Source organism: Mustelus asterias, unplaced genomic scaffold (assembly GCF_964213995.1).
Source record: "Mustelus asterias unplaced genomic scaffold, sMusAst1.hap1.1 HAP1_SCAFFOLD_85, whole genome shotgun sequence".
NCBI lineage: Eukaryota > Metazoa > Chordata > Chondrichthyes > Carcharhiniformes > Triakidae > Mustelus > Mustelus asterias.
In genome coordinates, this window is record NW_027590139.1 from 203945 (window position 1) to 228065 (window position 24121).

At 44.8% G+C, this 24121-nt stretch overlaps 1 protein-coding gene across 1 annotated transcript in view; it reads left to right on the forward strand.

The window, feature by feature from the left end:
- Positions 1-1415: 1415 nt before the first annotated feature.
- LOC144483983 (uncharacterized) overlaps positions 1416-24121 on the forward strand; it is a 196264-nt gene continuing 173558 nt past the window's right edge. The window contains 3 exon segments of the mRNA XM_078202559.1: positions 1416-1437; positions 2976-3025; positions 8369-8937. Of these exon segments, the coding sequence (XP_078058685.1) occupies positions 1416-1437; positions 2976-3025; positions 8369-8937 (641 nt within the window).

Consider the following 24121-nt stretch of genomic DNA (forward strand, 5'->3'; position numbering starts at 1 on the left):
TGGGGAGAAACCATACACGTGGTCTGTATGTGGATGAGGCTTCAACAAATCATCCAACCTGGAGAGACAGAAGGACAACAGCACCGTGGACAAACCGTGGAAATGTGAGGATTGTGGTAAAGGATTCAATTATCCATCCCGGTTGGAAACCCATCGACACGGTCACATTGGGGCTGGGAAAATGGAGAAACCATGGAAATGTGATGATTGTGGTAATGGATTCAATTATCCATACTTGCTGGAAAACCATAGATACAGTCACACTGGAGAGAGGCCATTCATCTGTTCTGTGTGTGGGAAAGGATTCACTACCTCATCCCACCTGCTGTTACACCAGCGAACTCACACTGAGGAGAGGCCGTTCAGCTGCTCCAACTGTGGAAAGGGGTTCTCATGTTCATCCAACCTCAGTGCACATCAGCGAGTTCACACTGGGGAGAGATCGTTCAGCTGCACTTCCTGTGGCAAGAGGTTCAGGTCTTCATCCAACCTCAGTGCACACAAGCGAGTTCACACTGGGGAAAGGCCGTTCACCTGTTCCACATGTGGGAGGGAATTCACCAATTCATCCGGCCTCCTGTCACATCAGCGAATTCACTCTGAGGAGAAGCCATTTATTTGCACATACTGTGGAAAGAGTTTCAGGCAGTTATCAATCCTCACTGCTCATCAACACACTCACACTGGGGAGAGACCATTCACTTGCTCCATGTGTGGGAAGGGATTCACTCAGTCTGGCAGCCTGCATTTACATGAGCTCACCCACACTGGGGAGAGGCCATTCACCTGCTCTGTGTGTGGGAAGGGATACACTCGGTCATCCCACTTGCTGACACATCTGTAAGTTCACAATTGCCTGCAGGAGTTGGATTTTGCAGTTACTGCAGCTGTTAATCACATCCAGGATTGATAGTCTGACAGTATTTGGTTTGTTTCTGCTGACATTGACAATCGCTCCAACTGGCTGAAGTTTAATATTCTGAGATGTCACTGATTTTCAGGGCTGTTGTGTCCCTTTTTAAAAGCACCATCTGTGATTTTTTAATTTCAGGAACTCTCAACAGGAACTTTTTTATAATAAGTTTATGAACTTTTCCTGCAATCTTAAATTGATGTTTGGTGCAAACTGTACAATTCAGTGTCTGAAAGGTTCCACTGCTTAATATTTCCAATTAGAAAATGCTGACAATTCTTACTGACTTGCACATTATTCACAGTGACACTTCCACGATCACATTTAATTATCAAGGAACATAAAACAATGCACAGATACTTGTTAGAACTGAACTTGAATATTGCTGAAAAGAGAGACCTGTTGCTGAATCTCTTCATCATGCACTCATCAGGACAAACAGAAGAATGCCAAATTTCAAATGATCACAATTGGTGGACTCTCATTGACTTGAAGCATCACCATGGAGAAATCAATAGAAGACTGTAGGTTTATCAAGCTTCTGGGAAATTCATAAAAGGTGCAAGGCTTGAAAATTCTCCTTTTGTTTGCAGGGAAAGGATCGCTGCGTATAAATGTAAGTTGCTTCTCACAACTGTAACTATGAACTCGACTGATTATCTTCAATTGATTATGAGTGCAGCTATTGGCACACTCAGGATTGTTCAAGTGCTGCCCAGTCTGTAATCACATTAAACATTGTATTTTTGGTTTTGTGAGTGTTGGCTGCAAAAATAATCACTACCTATTCTGACAGATCAAGGAACATGCTGTTTTATTCTATCAGCCACTCACTGGGATGTACAGCCCAGTATCCGGCACTGCACTGGCAAAGATATTCATAGTAAGAAGTCTAACAACACCAGGTTAAAGTCCAACAGGTTTATTTGGTAGCAAAAGCCACTAGCTTTCGGAACGCTGTTCCTTCGTCAGGCTCCCACCCACCTGACGAAATCTAGTGGCTTTTGCTTCCAAATAAACCTGTTGGACTTTAACCTGGTGTTGTTAGACTTCTTACTGTGTTTACCCCAGTCCAACGCCGGCATCTCCACATCAAAGATATTCATACCCAGCCTTGCTCATTTGTGTTGGAGGCTGAATGCCTTTTTGGTGCTGGCAGCTAATTAGTGGAAAGTATCACTCGTGTAACCACGACATAGTCGCAGAATGAAACAGATTAGTGTTCCCTCTGTATTGTGCAGCCTTGTGATTGTGCTAAAGGCCATCACTTTCAGATCTGAAAAGTGCCTGGGTCAAGGTCAAATTACCCCAGAAAGGGACATTTTCTCTCAAATCTGAAGCAACAGGTGAAGCAAATCATTTCACACTGAAACACATCTTCAACGTCGCGGTAGTTTGTTCAGTTACACACTTGGTGGTCACGTGACGCTGGTTGTTGTATTCCTGAGCCTCATTGGAGGGATTCCTCACATGAGCCGAGTTTGAGGAAAGTTTCTCTGGCCTCCAGTGATGCAGCCGCTGAATCTATTCCTGGAAAAAACACATTTGGAATATTGTGATAATGCTGTCTGAATCCATCAGGACAATTTTGTATTCAAGTGTGGGGGGGATAATGTTCACTGTTTTATATTCGGATCTGGGGGGCGGGGGTAATGTTCATTGTTTTATATTTGGTCTGGGGGGGATAATGTTCACTGTTTTATATTTGGGTCTGGGGGGGATAATGTTCACTGTTTTATATTTGGGTCTGGGGGGATAATGTTCATTGTTTTATATTCGGGTCTGGGGGATAATGTTTACTGTTTTATATTCAGGTCTGGGGGGAGAATGTACACTACTTTATATTCAGGTCTGGGATATAATGTTCACTGTCTGGGGTTTGTTAGCTCGGGTTGATTCTGCCTACTGTGCATTCTCGGTTGTCAGAGCTCTCATTAAAAGCCCTAATTTCCAGACAGTGACTGAGTTGTCTGTGATGGGATGGAGAATCAGAGTGGGGGTAATGTGCTTCATGGACAGCGATGGGTTGGAATGAGTATAAAATAAACCCGGACTACACCAGGTAACTGTGAGAACATTAAAACAATCACAAAAAATCATAGCACCATGTTGGAAAACAGAATACTTTGGCTCAATCTTTGATCAATTTTGTTTGATTCAATATTTTGAGTGGCTTGTTGAATTCCTGGTTATTTTCTAACGGCAGCTCAGCACCATCATTTTGACCATAAACTCGGCCCCGGTGACTGCTGCATTTTTCCAACACCTTCTGTTTTAATTTTAAGTGGAACCTTAATATCTGCTTAGTACACAGGCCAATTTATCTTTCTAGGGGTGAGTGTGTCTGAGAGGTATGCAACTGGAAAACATTTTCCATTCATCTCCTATATTGCTGCAGTATATATACATTGTTCTCACTCTGCCAGCAGGGCTGTGGGATTAATTGGATAGATCTTAAAGACAGCCCGACTGGGCAGGATGAGCCAAATGGTTTCCATCTGTGATGTATCATTCCATAAAACAGAATATTCAGCATCAGGAGAAAGAAAGTGAAAGAAACCAATCTCTGTGAGATTTACCCAACGAGTGTGAGCACCTTCAGGGGAGCAGAGAGAGAGGGAAACCAGTGGGAAAAGTTTGAAAAACTCGGGGTATTCCCACAGGAGAGCACTGGTTTAAATCAATTTTAGAAATAGAGAATGGCAGCGCACAAATTCCGAGGAATGCATAAAAAAAATTAATTGATCTTCATTGCACAAGATAATTTTCTATTATTGTCCTTGACAATGACGCCGTTAATTCCCAGGTGCCCCTGCGGTTGTGAACGTGCCCAATTCATTCCACAGGAGCCTCTTGCGCAGGCGCAGTGCTGTATCGGGAGCGTGCGCAGTGTCACTTTGCCCGGAGCCATGCGAGTGCGGGAGACGCTTTTTTCAGCAGGTGAGTCTGTGGGGCTGCAGGAGAAGTGGAGTCGGGGTAGGGAGGGAGCTATGGCTTCACAAACATCCGCTGTAGGCCGCACGGCCCGAATAAGATCCTGCAGGTCCCGGGTTTACAGCTCCCAGGCTTTTATCTCGGGAACAGGCCCCGGTTATCGGCCGCCATCTTGTTTCAGTGGGGAAGGAGAGCGAATGCGCTGCTGCCGGTGGTGGGTCACAATGGGCGTGGTTTCAGGGGCTGGTTCAGAACCTCTGTCTTCAGAGGGACAATAGGTAGCAGGGCGCATGCGCAGCTATCCAAGATTTTGGCTAAGATCAAGTGTAGTATCGGATCTGCACTTGGTTGAGGTCATGGGGTTACGCTGAGGCTTCATATGTTTCATATGAAGCAATTTTTAAAAGCGGCATCTTGGCCTTTTGGCTAAGATGCAAATGAGCTCAAGTCTTGGAGGAGGATCCTCCCCCTTCTCCAATCAGCTTGACTCATGTAGATCAGGCCCAGGACAGGGTGGCTTAGTCACCCGCCCTGTCTTGTCAGCCTGGATCGGAAATGTCTCAACTTGTTGAGACTCTGAATTGGATTTGATCTGATTGAATTGGAAAAGTATTAAAAAAAGACCATCGGAATAAGAATTAGGAACAGGAGCCCGTCATTCGGCCCATCGAGCCTGCTGCATCATTCAATAAGATCATGTCTACTTTGCTCCCCCACCCCGTCCATACCCTTGACTTTCTTGTGGATCAAAACCTCAGCTTTGAATATATTCAATGACCTGCCTCCAATCCTCACTGGTGAAGACAGAGTTCCAAAGATCAACAACCCGCTGAGAGAAAAGATCTCTCTTCATCTTAAATTTGAGATCCTTTATTTTTACTTGATTTCCACACCAGAGGAAACATCCTCTCAGCATCTACCTTGTCAAGCACCTTATATCATATGAATCATAGAATCCCTGCAGTGCAGAAGGAGGCCATTTGGCCCATTGAGTCTGTACTGACCACAATCCCACCCAGGCACCATCCCCACAACCCCATGCATTTGACACTAGGGTCAATTTAGCATGGCCAATCCACCTGACCCACACATCTTTGGACTGTGGGAGGAAACCAGAGCACCTGGAGGAAACCCACGTAGACATGGGGAGAATGTGCAAACTCCACACAGACAGTGACCCAAGGCCGGAATTGAACCTGGGACCCTGGTACTGTGAGGCAGCAGTGCTAACCACCGTGCCGCCTTTAAATTCCCAGCTGTTTCAATAACTTCTCAGTCTTTTAAACTCCAATGAGTACAGGCCCAAACTGCTCATCCTCAAAGACAAAACTCCTCATTTCAGGAATCAACCAACTGGACCTTCCCTGAACTGCCTCCACTGCAATTTTGTCCCAGCTAAAGTAATTCTGTGCCAGGTTAAAGGAGGAGAGAATGTTTTGAATTTCTGTTCTGGACAGATGCTGATGGATTTTGGAAACTCCTTTTACAGGGGGTTAGAAGGGGAGGATTTACTCACAGCAAACTGAGACCAAAAGAAATGTTTGACTGTCTTGAATTTCTAACCTTGAATTACACCTATAACTTTCCTCATTTACAGGGACACGATTTGAAGATTGCAACATTTTTCCCGGACACCAATCTCTCTGAGATCTTTTCAGCTGCAGCAGATTTTAAAATTGAAAACAGTGAAATTGTCTTGAGGTGAGTGTTAGTGAGCATTAATTCAAATTTAGAGCATGCTCTGATTCCATGGATTCGGGCTATTATGACTCCTTTACCATGGATGGGGAGGCAATGGTGCAGTGATAGTGTCATTGGCTTCGTAATACAGGGATCCAGGCAATACACTGTGAACCCTGGGTTCGAATCCCACAACGGCAGATGTTGAAATTTGAATTCAGTACAAATCTAGAATTAGAAGTCCATTGATGACAATTGTCGTAAAAATCCATCCGATTTAATAATGTCCTTTTAAAGAAGGAAATTACCACTTCCCCCAGCAATGCAAGCCACTCAGTTCAAGGGCAATGAGTTGTGGGCAATAGATGCTGATGCAGCCAACACATAGAGTCATAGAGCAATACAGCACGGAAACAGGCCCTTCGGCCCAACTGATCCATGCCAACCATGGTGCCCTCCCAGCTAGTCCCAATTGCCCATGTTTGGCCCATATCCCTCTAATCCTTTCCAATTCATGTACTTATCCAAATGCTTTTTAAATGTTTAAACCTGCTGTTTAAACCTGCCTCAACCACTTTCTCTGGCAGCTCATTCCATGTACATGCCACCCTCTGCATGAAGAAGTTGCCCCTCAGGTCTCTTTTAATCTTTCCCCTCTCATCTTAAACCTATGCCCTCCAGTTTTCAATTCCCCTACCCTGGCAAAAAGACTATGGGTTCATCCTACCAATGCCCCCCATGATTTAATACACCTCAATATAGTCACCCCACATTCTCCTACATTCGAAGGAATAAAGCCCTTGCCTGTCCAACCTCTCGTGATCACTCAGGCCCATTAGTCCCAGCAACATCCTCATAAATCTTCTTTGCACTTTTTCCAGTTTATCAATGTCTTTCCTATAACAGGGTTACAAAAACTGTACACAATACTCCAAGTGCAGCCTCACCAACGACTTATACAACTATAACAGAATGTCCCAACTCCTATACTCAGTGCCCTGACTGATGAAGGCCAGTGTGCTAAATGCCTTCTTCACCACTCTGTCTACCTGTGACATCACTTTCAACGAACTATGTACTTGTGCTCCTGGGTCCCTCTGTACTCCTGGGTTCCTCTGTTCCTCAACACTCCCCAGGGCCTTACCATTTACTGTATAAGTCCTACCCTGGTTTGACTTTCCAAAATGCAACACTCACACTCAAGACCATAAGACATAGGAGCAGAATTAGGCCACTTGGCCCATCGAGTCTGCTCCACCATTCAATCATGGCTGATATTTTTCTCATCACCATTCTTCTGCCTTTTTCCCATCACCCCTGATCCTCTTATTAATCAAGAACCTATATATCTCTGTTTTAAAGACACTCAATGACCTGGCCTCCACAGCCTTCTGCGGCAAAAAGTTCCACAAATTCACCACTCTCTGGCCGAAGAAATTCCTCCTTATCTCTGTTTTAAAGGATTGTCCCTTTAGCCTGAGGTTGTGCCTCTGTACTCTGTATTATCTGTACTGAAATCCATTTGCCAATCATCGGCCCACTTCCCCAACTGATCAAGATCCCCCTGTAATATTTGATAACCATCTTCGCTATCAGCGATACCTCCTAATTTAGTATCATCTGCAAACTTGCTAACCATGCTTTGTACATCCATGAATGAATATTTTAAAGGCCATCCATTTCTCTGTTTGACCTCTGCCCTCCCTGATCAGCTCTCTGCCATTGTCTACCTTCCTCTGCCTCTAATAATGGGTGTATTTTAACTATTATTTCCGCAAGCTATGTCTTGATGAGGTTTTTAACCACTTCACAACTCTATTCACTGCTGATTTACCAGCTTAGTCTTACAATGTTCAGGAATTGTTTCTCTTCCACTGGAGATGATTTCCCTTCCACTTCTGAGCTTATATTGACCAACAGAATCTGATACATTTTTATTCCCTGTAATTCATTCTGCCCACCCTGAAACATTAATCTTCTTTCTGTCTAAAAGGATGGGCTCTTTCCCAATGTTCACAATTAAAGGGCAGCAGATGGCTGATATTTAAGGGGACAGTAAATTAATATAGGACAGAGATATGTCTAGTGTTATTATATGGTACCCAGATTAAATATATTATTTATGTTTCTGTAATAAAATACATTTATTATTATTTCTTGCATTGTAATATAATATTGTAGCTATGTTATACATTTCGAGCCATAACGTCATTACAGCACAGAAGGAATCCATTTGGTAATTCGAATCCATGCTGACGCTCTGTATAACATTCCAGTCCCATTCCCACTCTATATCCCCATTCTCCTGAAAGTTTATTTCCTTGAAGTGCCCATCCACTTTCATTTTTAAATAGAATCCTGTTCTGAATTTCTATCCTGTACTGACACTGATGATATGTGTAAACTCGTTTTATAGGATATTGAAAGAGGAATCACAGACCGAAATCTCAAACATCACATCAGATCTGACAGAGTCATATTCCTTGGGAGCTGAATATCATCGGACTTTGAATCTAGAAGAAGTGATTGTCCAGTCTGTTGATTTGAAAAGATTTCAAACATCAGTGTGACTGGAAAAGCACCAACACACTGCCACACTCGAGTGAGAGTGTTCCAGTGCACTGACTAAAGAGCTTTAACCAGTCACACAGCCTGAATAAATATCACATCATTCACAGCAGGGGGAGACGGTACTCGTGTTGTGTGTGTGGACAAGGCTTCAACTGATTGTCCACCCAAGACAGAGGCAAGGACACCTGCAGCATGGAGAAACCATGGAAATGTGCGGACTGTGGGAAGAGATACAGAGTCCCATCAGAGCTGGAAGCTCATCGGCGCAACCACACTGGGGAGAGGCCGTTCACCTGTTCTCAGTGTGGGGAGGGATTCACTCATTTATCCAGCCTGCGCAAACACCAGCGAGTTCACACTGGGGAGAGGCCATTCACCTGCTCTCAGTGTGGGAAGGGATTCACTCGGTCATCCCACCTGCAGACACACCAGCGAGTTCACACAGGGGAGAGGCCATTCACCTGTTCTCAATGTGGGAAGGGATTCACTCGGTCATCCTACCTGCAGACACACCAGCGAGTTCACACAGGGGAGAGGCCATTCACCTGTTCTCAATGTGGGAAGGGATTCACTCGGTCATCCTACCTGCAGACACACCAGCGACTTCACACTGGGGAGAGGCCATTCACCTGCTCTCAATGTGGGAAGGGATTCACTTGGACATCCCACCTGCAGACACACCAGCGAGTTCACACTGGAGAGAGGCCGTTCACCTGTTCTCAGTGTGGGGAGAGATTCACTCAGTCATCTGCCCTGCGGAGACACCAGCGAGTTCACACTGGGGAGAGGCCATTCACCTGCTCTGAGTGTGGGGAGGGATTCACTCGGACATCCCACCTGTTGAGACACCAGCGAGTTCACGAGTGATTCCAGGGGTTGGATTCTGCTGTTATTGTTTCTGCTCTCAATTACATCCAGGACTGCATTTTGTTCATTCTCACAGTTGGTCAATGGGGAGGGTCGGAGGGTTTCTTTTTGCTGGACTGGCCGGTCTCATGACTTTGCCTCCAGTGGGCTGATGCTCTTTGAGTCTTGTTGCGAATACCCGGTTTTAAATTTCACACGGATCACAGAGTGACAGGGTGTGAGGAAGTTAAGAGTCACTATATTTGTTTGAAACCCCCTCAAATGTCCATCCAATTTCCTTTGTAATTGTTTATTGTCTCCATTTCCTCCACCCTCGTAGGCAGCGAGTTCCAGGTCATTACCATTCGCTGCATCAAAATATTCTTCCTCACATCCCCCCTTCCTCTCTGACCCAAAACCATCAATCTGTGCCCCCCTCGTCCTTGTCCCATCAGCTAATGGGAACAGCTTTTCTTTGTCCACCTTATGTAAACCAGTCAGAATCATGTCCACCTCTATCAAATCTCCCCTCAACCTCCTTTGCTCCAAGAGGAACAACCCCAGCCTGACATCGACAATAAAGAACAAACTAACAGAATATGTTAATACCTGAAATCAAATGGGAATGTTTAATTTCTGTTTTAAAGATATTGTAAATATATTGTCCTGGACAATAAAGGAATTGGAATAACTCACCTTGGGTGTGTTGAATGGAATATATCAATCTGGAACCCACCAACAGTTAGTGAAAGTCTGGAATGTGTAGCTGGAAATCCCTCCCTAACAGCACTGTGGGTGTACCTACACCTCAGGCATTGTAGCAGTTCAGGAAGGCAGTGTTGGCGCTGATCGTGGCCGAGGCAGCTACATACAGCCACATATTCTGTTATAATTGAAGGACTGCAGATTGAATGTGAGGCATTATGGGACTGGACTATCTTGACCACATTCCTGTGACTGCTCAGTTTCTGCAATCACGGACCATTAAAGCTGCTCAGCAGGGCCCTGACAGAGGACCTGGTGAGAATATTTACTCAGAATGAGCTCGAATTAAACTGGGGCGGCACGGTGGTACAGTGGTTAGCACTGCTGCCTCAAAGCGCCAGGGACCCGGGTTTGATTCCCAGCTTGGATCACTGTCTGTGTAGAGTTTGCACATTCTCCACGTGTCTGTGTAGGTTTCCTCCGGGTGCTCCGGTTTCCTCGCACAGTACAAAGATGTGTGGGTTAGGTGGATTGGCCATGCTAAATTGCCCCTTTGTGTCAGGGGGACTAGCTAGCGTAAATGAATGGGGTTATGGGGACAGTGTCGGTGGGAATGTGGTTGGTGCAGACTTGATGGGCTGAATGGCCTCCTTCTGCACTGGAGAGATTCTATGAGATTATTGCAGGACCGGCTGGTGTTCAGCGGCTGAGGAACCTGGAATCTGTAAAAAAGGGGTCTGACTAATCAACAAACGGGGGTAGGTCGCTGACTAAGAAGTTAAGAAGTATTCTCAGGCATGTTTAAATTATTTTATCATAAATTTGTGATAAGAACTGTGAGGGACTTGTGACCTGATAGTTGGTGAAGTGACGGTATACTCCAAGTAGCACTGGACTGAAAAGCAGATCTCTGAGAGTAGATTCTAATGGTTATAATCCTACCCAAGCATGGCCAGTGAAAAATCAGAGTGGGGACCGGACAGGTCTCTTACCTGCCATTTGGAAACTAAGAACAAGAAACTTATCGATTAAAATTATGAGAGAATAGAGCCAATCTTTCGAGTCTGGATGACACTTCATAAGAGCTCTTATAAAGGGTCATCCAGATTCGAAACATTGGCTCTATTCTCTCTCCACAGATGCTGTTAGACCTGCTGAGATTTTCCAGCATTTTCTGTTTTTGTTTCAGATTCCAGCATCCGCAGTATTTTACTTTTTTGATAAAATGATTCGGTCTGATTGGAATCCCCACAACTCTCCCGCAAAACAGAGGGAGTGGTGGCAAAGGGAGAAAAAGGATCAGGATGATAAAGTCTGGGTTCTGATTCTCCGAGCCCATGTCGAATGAACAAAATGAGTGAATCAGTTTATAAAGAACAGAAGTTACCCATCCCTAACAAAAACTGATCAAATTAAATAGGTTGAGGAATATAACAAAAAAATTAATAGATGAAGTTTAAAACCATTTGTTTTGTTTTAATCTTGTGTAAAGTGATGTAATTGTGTGCCAAGTTTTTGCTGCTCACTCCCCATCCCTTTAGGTTCTGTAGAAAAGTTAACCCTTTCAGCAGACAGTTCATTTGTTTTTAAATCACCTGAAAACTCGTGTATATTTTAGTTTATAATTGAAGATTTATGGGAATTGGCTAAGATGGTCTTTTGACATTTTTAAAGTATAAAAAAGTGGTCTTGAGAAGGCAATTTGGTAGAAAGAGGTGGAGGGAGAGATGTTTCCAGAGAGGTGTTGAGACCTGTTGGTTTTACAAGTTATCCATGTTTTTGGAGCGATCACTTCATGTCCTGGTCTGAGAGGGATGGAGAGAAGTCTGTTCAATTGTTAATGTTAAACTTTCTCTATTAACTGTTAATCGACACTCTGTTTTTTTATCTTTCTGACTTGTTACATTTTTAATGATTAATAAACTTTCTGAATTCACCATTTAAAGTGTTCTTTCTTGCCATATGGTTAAGACACTGGAACCTGGTGTGATTTACGATGAGGGAGGTTTTTGTAAACAAGAGAACCCCCATAAATCTTAGTTCAAATAAATCAAAGTTCTTACAAATGGAATGTTATCCTTTATTATGAGATAAATTGACCACAGGAGTAAAGATGTTCTGCTTCAGTTATACAGGGCGTTGCTGAGACTGCATCTTGAACACTCGGTGCAGCTTTGTCTCCTATTTAAGAAATGATACAAATGCATTGAAAGTGGTTCAGAGGAGGTTTAATAGATTGCTTCCCAATTTTGTCCGACTTTCCTTGTCTTCACCTCTGACAAAGAGTAATCCTGACTCAAAATGTTGTCTCTATTCTCTCTCTACAGATGCTGTCAGACTTGCTGAGATTGTCCAGCATTTTCTGTTTTTGTTTCAGATTCCAACAACAGCAGAATTTTGCCTTGATACCAATTTTACAAGTTATCCATGTTTTTGGAGCAGTCACTTCATGTCCTGGTCTGAGAGGGATGGAGAGAAGTCTGTTCAATTGTTAAAGTTAAACTTTCTCTATTAACTGTTAATCAACACTCTGTTTTTTATCTTTCTGACTTGTTACATTTTTAATGATTAATAAACTTTCTGAATTCACCATTTAAAGTATTCTTTCTTGCCATATGGTTAAGTCACTGGAACCTGGTGTGATTTACGATTAGGGAGGTTATTGTAAACAAGAGAACACCCATAAATCTTAGTTCAAATAAATCAAAGTTCTGACAAATGGAATGTTATCCTTTATTATTCCGGACAAATGTGAGGTAATGCATTTTGGAAGGTCTAATACAGACAGGAAATATACAGTAAATGACAGAACCCTTAAGGGTATTGATAGGCAAAGGGATCTGGGTGTACAGGTACACAGGTCACTGAAAGTGGCAATGCAGATGGAGAAGGTAGTCAAGAAGGCATATGGCATGCTTGCCTTCATCGGCCGGGGTATTGAGTTTAAAAATTGGCAAGTCAGGTTGCAGCTTTATAGAAGCTTAGTTAGGCCGCACTTGGAATATAGTGTTCAATTCTGGTTGCCACACTACCAGAAGGATGTGGAGGCTTTGGAGACGGTGCAAAAAAGTTTTACCAGGATGTTGTCTGGTATGGAGCGCATTAGCTCTGAGGAGAGGTTGGAAAAACTTGGTTTGTTCTCACTGGAGTGACGGAGGTTGAGGGGGGACCTGATAGAAGTCTACAAGATTGAGAGGCATGGACGGAGTGGATAGTCAGAAGCTTTTTCCCAGGGTGGAAGGTTTAAAGGAGATGTTCGAGGCAGATTTTTTACAGAATAGCGGGTGTTTGGAACTCGTTGGCAGGGGAGGTAATGGAAGCGAATACAGTAGTGACTTTTAAGGAGCGTCTTGACAAATACATGAATAGGAAGGGAATATATATGGTCCCCGGAAGGGTAGGAGGTTTTAGTTAAGTTGGGCAGCATGGTCGGTGCAGACTTGGAGGGCTGAAGGGCAGAATTTTGCCTTTATACTAATTCTTGTTGGATAAGGACATCAAAAGTATCAGGTATAGCACGAGAACGCAACACAAACAGATCAGCCATGATCTAAATAAACGGTGGAGCCGACTCAAAGGGCCAAATGGCCGACTTCTGCTCCGATGTCGAATGTTGGTCACAAATTCCTGAGAATTGTGAAACAAGACTGGAAGATTCGCCTTGCTTGTGTTAGTGGGAAAATGTCCAGGAGAACTGTCTCTGTGAAGGACAGTTCTGGGATTAAAGGTTGCCAGACTGGAAAAGGAGGAGTAAAGAATCACTTTGGGCTGGTTTTTGGAGAAAGTATGTCAACACTCCAAGGCAGAGTAAAATATATCCATTGAGTTGGATATTTAATGGTGTTAAGAGTAAAAGGGCAAAGTTTAATTGTACAGTTTAAGGGCGATGTTCCCTATAAAAAAGTGTTTAGTCATTGTTGCCTCCAGTTTGTTGGAGTAAACATCAGAAAACTTGAAGTTTTGTCATGTGATTCTTTAATTTGTTTACCGAACAGTTCATTTAAAGCCACACGTTTCGACTTCCCATTTGAGCCTGGGGTACCTTTCTGTCTCTCTATTGCTCGTGTTAATGACAGCCAGGCGACGGAGCTGAGGGCTGAATTTAGCTGAGAATAATGGGGCCTGTGCCCCAGTCAGGACACTGCCATGGGCGTCGCACTAATAGAGAGACAGGAAGCTGCTGGAGGACTGAGTGGGAAATGGGCCTCCAACCAATTGTTATATCAGTCATTCAGAACTAAAGAGAGACCCGTCTCTTTAAATACATATACAGGGAAGAGGCTGCACTGAAATCTGTTCCTTTTAACCTGCACAAAAGCAGGAGGCTGAGATTGACAGGCTGCAGGAGTCCATTCAGCCCGTCATGTCCCTGCTATCTCTTTGCAAGAACTCTCTGATTCATCCAACTGCTCTGTTCTTTCCCCACAGCCCTGCAAATTCTTCCCTTTCAAGTCTTTCCCCTTTGGGAATATACTATTGAATCTTTCAAGCAGATCTGAACAACTCGCTGTGTCAAAAAATAAAATCCCATCTCCCCCTCTGGCTCCTTTGCCAATTACCTTAGAGGGACTCACTTTCTGTTAAAGAGCCTGCCAACCCCTCTCACCCACTTTCCCTAAAGTGCATCAATCTCATCAGGAAAAGTCCAGCAAAATCAAATATTTTTACTGATAAAAGTTTATTAATGAAACAGAACATGGTTAAAACAAACAGAAAATGACTTGAGGATCAAAGACAACCAGAGTAAAAGGATGTTCACAACGTTCTGGACCCAAATGGTTTATCTTTAATTCATATTTTATTCATACGTTAGGAACAAAAGGGTTGTAAGGGAAAAAATCGGACCTCTCAGGGACAAAAGTGGGGACTTATGCTTGGAGCCCAAAGAGGTAGGGGAGATCCTAAATGAATACTTTGCGTCGGTATTCACTAAGGAGAGGGATGTGTTGACTGGGAGTGTCTCGGAGGGGAGTGTTGAACCGTTGGAGAAAATCTCCATTACAAAGGAGGAAGTGTTAGGTTTGTTAGAGAATATAAAGACTGACAAATCCCCAGGGCCTGATGGAATCTATCCAAGGCTGCTCAGGGAGACGAGAGGTGAAATAGTTGGGCCTCTGACGCAAATCTTTGTCTCGTCACTGGACACAGGTGAGGTCCCAGAGGATTGGAGGATAGCCAATGTGGTCCCGTTATTTAAGAAGGGTAGGAAGGATAACCCGGGTAATTATAGGCCGGTGAGCTTGACGTCCGTGGTGGGGAAGTTGTTGGAGAAGATTCTTAAAGATAGGATGTATGCGCATTTAGAAAGGAATAAACTCATTAACGATAGTCAACATGGTTTTGTGAGAGGGAGGGCATGCCTCACGAACCTGGTGGTGTTTTTTGAAGAAGTGACCAAAATGGTTGACGAAGGAAGGGCCGTGGATGTTGTCTATATGGACTTTAGTAAAGCATTTGACAAAGTCCCTCATGGTAGGCTCGTGAAAAAGGTTGGATCCCATGGGATAAAGGGGGAGGTGGCTAGATGGGTGGAGAACTGGCTTGGTCATAGAAGACAGAGGGTGGTAGTGGAAGGGTCTTTTTCCGGCTGGAGGCCTGTGACTAGTGGTGTACCGCAGGGCTCTGTATTGGGACCTCTGCTGTTTGTGATTTATATAAATGATCTGGAAGAAGGAGTAACTGGGGTGATCAGTAAGTTTGCGGACGACACAAAACTGGCAGGACTTGCAGATAGTGAGGAACATTGTCAGAGGCTACAGAAGGATATAGATAGGCTGGAAATTTGGGCAAGGAAATGGCAGATGGAGTTCAATCCTGATAAATGTGAAGTGATGCATTTTGGTGGGAATAATGTAGGGAGGAGCTACACGATAAATGGAAGAACCATAAAGGGTGTAGAGACGCAGAGGGACCTGGGTGTGCAAGTCCACAGATCTTTGAAGGTGACGTCACAGGTGGAGAAGGTGGTGAAGAAGGCATATGGCATGCTTGCCTTTATAGGACGGGGCATAGAGTATAAAAGTTGGGGTCTGATGTTGCAGATGTATAGAACGTTGGTTCGGCCGCATTTGGAATACTGCGTCCAGTTCTGGTCGCCACACTACCAGAAGGACGTGGAGGCTTTGGAGAGAGTACAGAGGAGGTTTACCAGGATGTTGCCTGGTATGGAGGGGCTTGGTTATGAGGAGAGATTGGGGAAACTGGGGTTGTTCTCCTTGGAAAGACGGAGGATGAGGGGAGACTTAATAGAGGTGTATAAAATTATGAAAGGCATAGATAGGGTGAACGGTGGGAAGCTTTTCCCCGGGTCGGTGGTGACGTTCACGAGGGGTCATAGGTTCAAGGTGAAGGGGGGGAGGTTTAACACAGATATCAGAAGGACATATTTCACACAGAGGGTCGTGGGGGCCTGGAATGTGTTGCCGGGCAAGGTGGTGGAGGCGGACACACTGGGAACGTTTAAGACTTATCTAGACAGCTATATGAACGGAGTGGGAATGGAGGGATACAAAAGAGTGGTCTAGTTTGGACCAGGGAGCGGCGCGGGCTAATTGTTCCTGGGAAGCATTTTCCGATCGGGGCCATTGTGATCTCCTGGACTCGTTTCGATCGCCTCAGGGGGTCGGAGAGGAATTTCCCAGATTTTTTTTTTCCCCATATTGGCCCTGGGGTTTTTCACTCTGGGTTTTCGCCTCTCCCTGGAGATCACATGGTCTGGAATGGGGGGGTGGGGGTAAGTTAATAGGTTGTAATGAACAAAGCATCGTAGCTGTGAGGGACAGCTCGGTGGATAGGATATTGGTATGTAGATAGGCTGGAAAATTGGGCGGGGATCCTGGATTCAGGATTCAATCCTGGACCGGGGAGCGGCGCGGGCTTGGAGGGCCGAAGGGCCTGTTCCTGTGCTGTATTGTTCTTTGTTCTTTATATGTAGCCTGTTCCCTGCCCTCTTTGTGGTAAAGGCAGAATTCTCTGGATAGTAAATTTAAAAAGAAGTTTATTGAATGAAAAAGGTTTACTGAATACGGTGGTACAGTGGTTACTGCTGCCTCACAGTGCCAGGGACCCGGGTTCAATTCCCGGCTTGGGTCACTGTCTGTGCGGAGTCTGCACATTCTCCCCATGTCTGCATGGGTTTCCTCCAGGTCCTCCGGTTTCCTCCCACAGCCCAATGATGTGAAGGTTAGGTGGATTGGCTATGCTAAATTCTCATTCACTGTACCTGAACAGAGTGTGGCAACTAGGGGAATTTCACAGTAGCTTCATTGCAGCGTGAATGTAAGCCGACTTGTGACTAATAAATAAACTTTAAGACATTGACTTTTACAGCTTCATGCGGGTGATCAGTCTGTAGAAGAGTAACCCTCTCTGGCTCCTTCTTTGACAGGAATTCTTGTGGAATTCAGCTTTGGGAGTCTGGCTCCTTCTTTGACAGTAATTTCCTTGGAACTCAGCCTTGGGAGGCTTCAGAATTTGGTTCACAAGGAAGACCTTCAGAACCTCTACTTTTATCACCAAAGTGACCATTACTGGTGGCACGGTAGCACAGTGGTTAGCACTGCTGCTTCACAGCTCCAGGGTCCCGGGTTTGATTCCCGGCTCGGGTCACTGTCTGTGTGGAGTTTGCACATTCTCCTCGTGTCTGCGTGGGTTTCCTCCGGGTGCTCCGGTTTCCTCCCACAGTCCAAAGATGTGCGGGTTAGGTTGTTTGGCCAGGTTAAAAATTGCCCCTTAGAGTCCTGGGATGCGTAGGTTAGAGGGATTAGTGGGTAAAATATGTGGGGTGGGATTGTGGTCGGTGCAGACTCGATGGGCCGAATGGCCTCCTTCTGCACTGTCGGGTTTCTATGATTACCACACATCAGAGTTGGGCCTATTGTAACATGACAATTGGTCAATTTGGTCTCCAGATTAATTGAATTGGATCCGCAATTACTGACACCACTTTCTCTTATTATCTTAGACAGGAATACAAGAGAACTGGTTCATACTACCCCTTTATCTGATTCTATACAATACCCTTATTCACACAGTTTCAAATGTTGAGGCTAATCAGAGCTTGAAGATCTCTCTCGCCAGTACACTATGCCAGCTGCGGCACAGTGGTTAGCATTGCTGCCTCACAGCGCCAGGGATCGATTCTCGGCTTGGGTCACTGTCCATGTGGTGTCTGCATGTTCTCCCCGTGTCTGCCTGGGTTTCCTCCAGCTGCTCCTGTTTCCTTCCCCAGTCTGAAAGACGGGCTGGTTCAGTGCATTGGCCGTGCTACATTCTCCCTCAGAGTAACCCGAACAGGCGCCAGAGTGTGGTGACTAGGGGATTTTCACAGTCACTTCATTGCAGTGTTAATGTGAGCCTACTTGTGACACAAATAAATAAACTTTAAAAATGTATCTTCATTGCACATTCGTTACATACACAACAATTAAGATTTTACATTTTAAAAGCAAATAAAAACTCAGTCTTTTACTATAACGACTGATTCATTAATTGTAACTCAATTCAGGGTCACTGCTTATTCAATCACAATGATGCCCCCTCCGTGGCCAATTCCTGAACGCCCCCCCGTGCACATCCACCCTCCTTGGCAGAGATTCACCTCCCGTCGTCCCCCCCGATCACCCTCCCCCCCCATACAAAGCTCCCCCCTTGGCGTCCACCCTCCTTGCATAAGCCCCCAGTCATTATAAATACCCCTCCACCAAGCCCCACCCCCACCCATCCCCTTGGCACTGCCCATGGTACATTTATGGTACTCAACTGGGCACTGCCAGGGTGCCAGGAGGGTACTGAATGTGGCACTGCCCCATGGGCACTGCCCCTGACCACCATGGTGGCTTCAATGGCCTCCGATCCCACCCCCCCACACCCCCAGTGTGGCCCAAGCACCTGGTCCCCGCTGGTGAAGACCAGTAGTGATTCTCGCCGATGTGACGTCTCGCCAGCGAGGGGGGGAAGCAGCCATGCTGAACCCACCAATCACATTGTAATGTAGGCAACTCTGTGCAAATAACCTTCACTCACTTTCTGGGAATGAAGCCGGCAAAACACGGGCCGGGAAGATAGCAATCCTTTAGTCTCGCACGCTATCCTCCTGGCTCACCGGTCTAATCGAGCGGCGAGTCAAGCCGGTAAGATCGCCCCCTGTATCTTTCTTTCACACTCAGACTGAACAATCAGCCTTATTCTTGAGGCAGATTTCACAGAATATAATGTCCTCTCGCTGATCAAAATGAAAGAAGAAATTCTTAGTTTAAACAATTCCTGCTCGCTACACAGATTCCACAAACATTGAGGTGAATACAGTGTGGTAACAACAAAATGACAACAATACAGTTCAGTAACAACAAACTTTTTTAAACTTCATCTTTTTTTAATTATATTCCTCAACCTAATTATTTTAATTTGATCAGTTTTTGTTAGGGATGGGTAACTTCTGTTCTTTATAAACTGATTCACTCATTTTGTTTATTCTACATGGGCTCGGAGAATCAGAACCCAGACTTTATCATCCTTATCCTTTTTCTCCTTCTGCCACCACTCCCTCTGTTTTGCGAGAGGGTCGTGGGGATTCCAATCAGACTGAATCATTTTATCATAAAAGTAAAATACTGCGGATACTGGAATCTGAATAAAAACAGAAAATGATGGAAAGTCTCAACAGGTCTGACAGCATCTGTGGAGAGAGAATAGAGCCAATGTTTCAAGTCTGGATGACCCTTCATAAGAGATCTTCTGAAGTGTAATCCAGACTCAATGTTGGCTCTATTCTCTTCTCATTGTATCGATACGTTTCTTGTTCTTAGTTTCCAAATGGCAGGTAAGCTCTGGTTTTTCACTGGCCATGCTCGGGTAGGATTATAACTATTAGAAGCTATGCTCAGAGGTCCACTTTTCAATCCAGTGCTACTTGGAGTATACCGTCACTTCACCGATTATCGGGTCACAAATTTATGATAAAATAATTTAAATAATGCCTGAGAATGCTTCTTCACCAACTACCTATCACCGTGTGTTGATTGGTCAGACCCACTTTTTACAGATTCGGGAATCTCAGCCGCTGAACACCAGCCGATCCTGGAATAAGTTTAATTCTAACTCATTCTGAGTAAATATTCTCACCAGGTCCTCTGGCGGGGCCCTGCTAAGCAGCTTTAATGGTCCGTGATTGCAGAAACTGAGCAGTCACAGGAATGTGGTCAAGATAGTCCAGTCCCACAATGCCTCACATTCAATCTGCTGTCCTTCAATTCTAACAGAATATGTGGCTGTATGTAGCTGCCTCGGACATGGTCAACCCCAACACTGCCTTCTTGAACTGTTATAATGCCTGAGGTGTAAGTACATCCACAGTGCTGTTAGGGAGGGATTTCTCGCTCCACATTCCAGACTTTCACTGGACTGTAGGTGGATACCAGATTGATATATTCCATTCAACCACACCCAAGGTGAGTTATTCAAATTTCTTTATTGTCCAAGACAATATATTCACAATATCTTTAAAACAGAAATTAAACATTCCCATTTGATTTCAGGTATTAACATATTCTGTTAGTTTGTTCTTTATTGTCAATGTCAGGCTGGGGTTGTTCCCCTTGGAGCAAAGGAGGTTGAGGGGAGATTTGATAGAGGTGGACAAGTTTCTGACAGGTTTAGATAAGGTGGACAAAGAAAAGCTGTTCCCATTAGCTGAAGGGACAAGGATGAGGGGGACGCAGATTTTGGTTCAGAGATGCAGGGGGGGATGTGAGGAAGAATATTTTGATGCAGCGAATGGTAATGACCTGGAACTCGCTGCCTACGAGGGTGGAGGAAGTGGAGACAATAAACAATTACAAAGGAAATTGGATGAGCATTTGGGGGGCTTTCAAACAGAAATGCTGACTAAATATCTCTGAACTTCCAGCCTGGGCTCGATTCCCGGCTTGGGTCACTTGTGTGTGGAGTTTGCACATTCTCATCGTGTCTGCATGTGTTTCCTCCGGGTGCTCTGGTTTCCTCCCACAGTCCAAAGATGTGCAGGTTAGGTGGATTGGCCATGATAAATTGCCCCTTAGTGTTAGGGGGACCAGCTAAGGTAAATGCATGGGGTTATGGGGATAGGGCCTGGGTGGGATTGTGGGCTGTGCAGTCAATGGGCCAAATGGCCTCCTTCTGCACCGTCGGGATTCTATGATTCCTAACACCCGGTCACTCTGTGACCCGTGTGAAATTTAAAACCAGGTATTCGCAACAAGACTCAAAGAGCATCAGTCCACTGGAGGCAAAGTCATGAGACCGGCCAGTCCAGCAAAAAGAAACCCTCCGACCCTCCCCATTGACCAACTGTGAGAATGAACAAAACGCAGTCCTGGATGTAATTGAGAGCAGAAACAATAACAGCAGAATCCAACCCCGAATATCACTCATGAACGCGTTGGTGTCTCAGCAGGGCAAATGAAGCTCTGAATCCCTTCCCACACTGAGAGCAGGTAAAGGGCCTCTCCCCAGTGTGAACTCGCTGGTGTGTCCGCAGGTTGGATAACTGAGTGAATCCCTTCCCACACTGCGAGCAGGTTGCAAATACCTGGTTTTAAATTTCACAAGGATCACAGAGTGACCGGGTGTTAGGAATCATAGAATCCCGACGGTGCAGAAGGAGGCCATTCAGCCCATTGACTCTGCACAGACCACAATCCCACCCAGGCCCTATCCCCATAACCCCATGCATTTACCTTAGCTGGTCCCCCTGACACTAAGGTGCAATTTAGCGTGGCCAATCCACCTAACCTGGTTTCTCCCCAGTGTGAACTCGCTGGTGTCTCTGCAGGATGGATGAGTGACTGAATCCCTTCGCACACACAGAACAGGTGAACAGTCTCTCCCCAGTGTGACTGCGTCGATGAGTTTCCAGATCAGATGGGACTTTGAATCCCTTCCCATAGTCCCCACAGTTTCTCCATGGTGCGGGTGTCCTTGTGACTCTACAAGTTAAACAATCAGTTAAATCTCACACAGAACAGTCTCTCCCGCTGTGAATGCTGTTATATTTTTTCAGGCTGTGTAACTGGTGAAAGCTCTTTCCACACTCAGTGCACTGGAACACTCTCACTCGAGGGTGTGTTTGTGTCTCGGGGTTTTTCCAGCCACACTGATGTTTAAAATCTTTTGAAGCAGAAAGAACATGGAAACATTTCTCCTTCTAGAGTCAAAGGTCGATAATATTCCGGTCTTGATTATATGATATATTATATTATTATGATTATATTATTCAGATTCTATGATTCCGATTTAAAAACAAATGAACTGTCTGCTGAAAGGGTGAACTTTTCTACAGAACCTAAAGGGGTGGGAAGTGAGCAGCAAAAACTTGGCACACAATTACATCACTTTACACAAGTTTAAAACAAAACAAATGATTTTAAACTTCATCTATTAATTTTTTTTGTTATATTCCTCAACCTATTTACTTTAATTTGATCAGTTTTTGTCAGGGATGGTAACTTCTGTTCTTTATAAACTGATCCACCTATTTTGTTTATTCGACATGGGCTCGGGAATCAGAACCCTGACTTTATCATCCTTATCCTTTTTCTCCTTCTGCCACCACTCCCTCTGTTTTGCGGGAGGGTCGTGGGGATTCCAATCAGAACTAATCATTTTATCATAAAATACTGCAGATACTGGAATCTTAAAAATAACAGAAAATGCTGGAAAGTCTCAGCAGGTCTGACAGCATCTGTGGAGAGAGAATAGAGCCAATGATTCGAGTCTGGATGACCCTTTATAAGAGCTCTTATGAAGTGTCATCCAGACTCAAAAGGTTGGCTCTATTCTCTCATAATTTTAATTGATAAGTTTCTTGTTCTTAGTTTCCAAATGACAGGTAAGAGACCTGTCCAGTCCCCACTTGAGCTCTGATTTGTCACTGGCCATGCTTGGGTAAGATTATAATCATTGGAATCTACTCTCTGAGATCTACTTGGAGTATACCGTCACTTCACCGACTATCAGGTCACAAGTCCCTCACAGTTCTTATCACACATTTATGATAAAATAATTTAAACACACCTGAAAACGCTTCTTAACGTCTTAACCTCCCCCCGTTTGTTGATTCGTCAGACCCCTTTTTCACAGATTCCAGGTTTCTCAGCCACTGAACACCAGCCGGTCCTGCAATAATCTTATTGAATCTCTATAGTGCAGAAGTAGGCCATTCGGCCCATCAAGTCTGCACCAACCACAATCCCACCGACCCTATCTCCATAACCCCATGCATTTACCCCAGCTAGTCCCCCTGACACCAAGAGGCAACTTAGCATGCCCAATGCACTTAACCTGCACTTCTTTGGACTGTGGGAGGAAACCGGAGCACCCGGAGGAAACCTACATAGACATGGGGAGAACGTGCAAACTCCACACAGTGATCTAAGCTGGAAATCGAACCCGGGCCCCTGGCCCTGTGATGCAGCACTGGTAACCACTGTGCCACCGTGCTGCCCCAGTTAATTCTAACTCATTCTGAGTAAATATTCTCACCAGGTCCTCTGTTGGGGCCCTGCTAAGCAGCTTTAATGGTCCGTGATTGCAGAAACTGAGCAGTCACAGGAATGTGGTCAAGATAATCCAGTCCCATAATGCCTTACATTCAATCTACAGTCCTTCAATTATAACAGAATATGTGGCTGTATGTAGCTGCCTCGGCCGTGGTCAACCCCAACACTGCCTTCCTGAACTGCTACAATGCCTGAGGTGTAGGTACACCCACAGTGCTGTTAGGGAGGGATTTCCAGCTACACATTCCAGACTTTCACTAACTGTTGGTGGATACCAGATTGATATATTCCATTCAACCACACCCAAGTTGAGTTATTCCAATTCCTTTATTGTCCAGGACAATATATTCACAATATCTTTAAAACAGAAATTAAACATTCCCATTTGATTTCAGGTATTAACATATTATGTTAGTTTGTCCTTCATTGTCGATGTCAGGCTGGGGTTGTTCCCCTTGGAGCAAAGCATGTTGAAGGGAGATTTGATGGAGGTGGACAAGATTCTGACTGGTTTACATAAGGTGGACAAAGAAAAGCTGTTCCCCATTTGCTGATGGGACAAGGATGAGGGGGTCACAGATTTATGGTTTTGGGTCAGAGATGCAAGAGGGGGAGTGGGGGGGGGGGGGGGGGGGGGGAGATGTGAGGAAGAATATTTTGATGCAGCGAATGGTAATGACCTGGAACTCGCTGCCTACGAGGGTGGAGGAAGTGGAGTCAATAAACAATTTCAAAGGGAATTGGATGGGCATTTGGGGGGTTTCAAACAGAAATAGTGACTCTTAACTTCCTAACACCCTGTCACTCTGTGATCCGTGTGAAATTTGAAACCATGTATTCGCAACAAGACTCAAAGAGCATTAGCCCACAGGAGGCAATGTTGTGAGACCGGCCAGTCCAGCAGAAAGAAACCCTCTGACCCTCCCCATTGACCAAC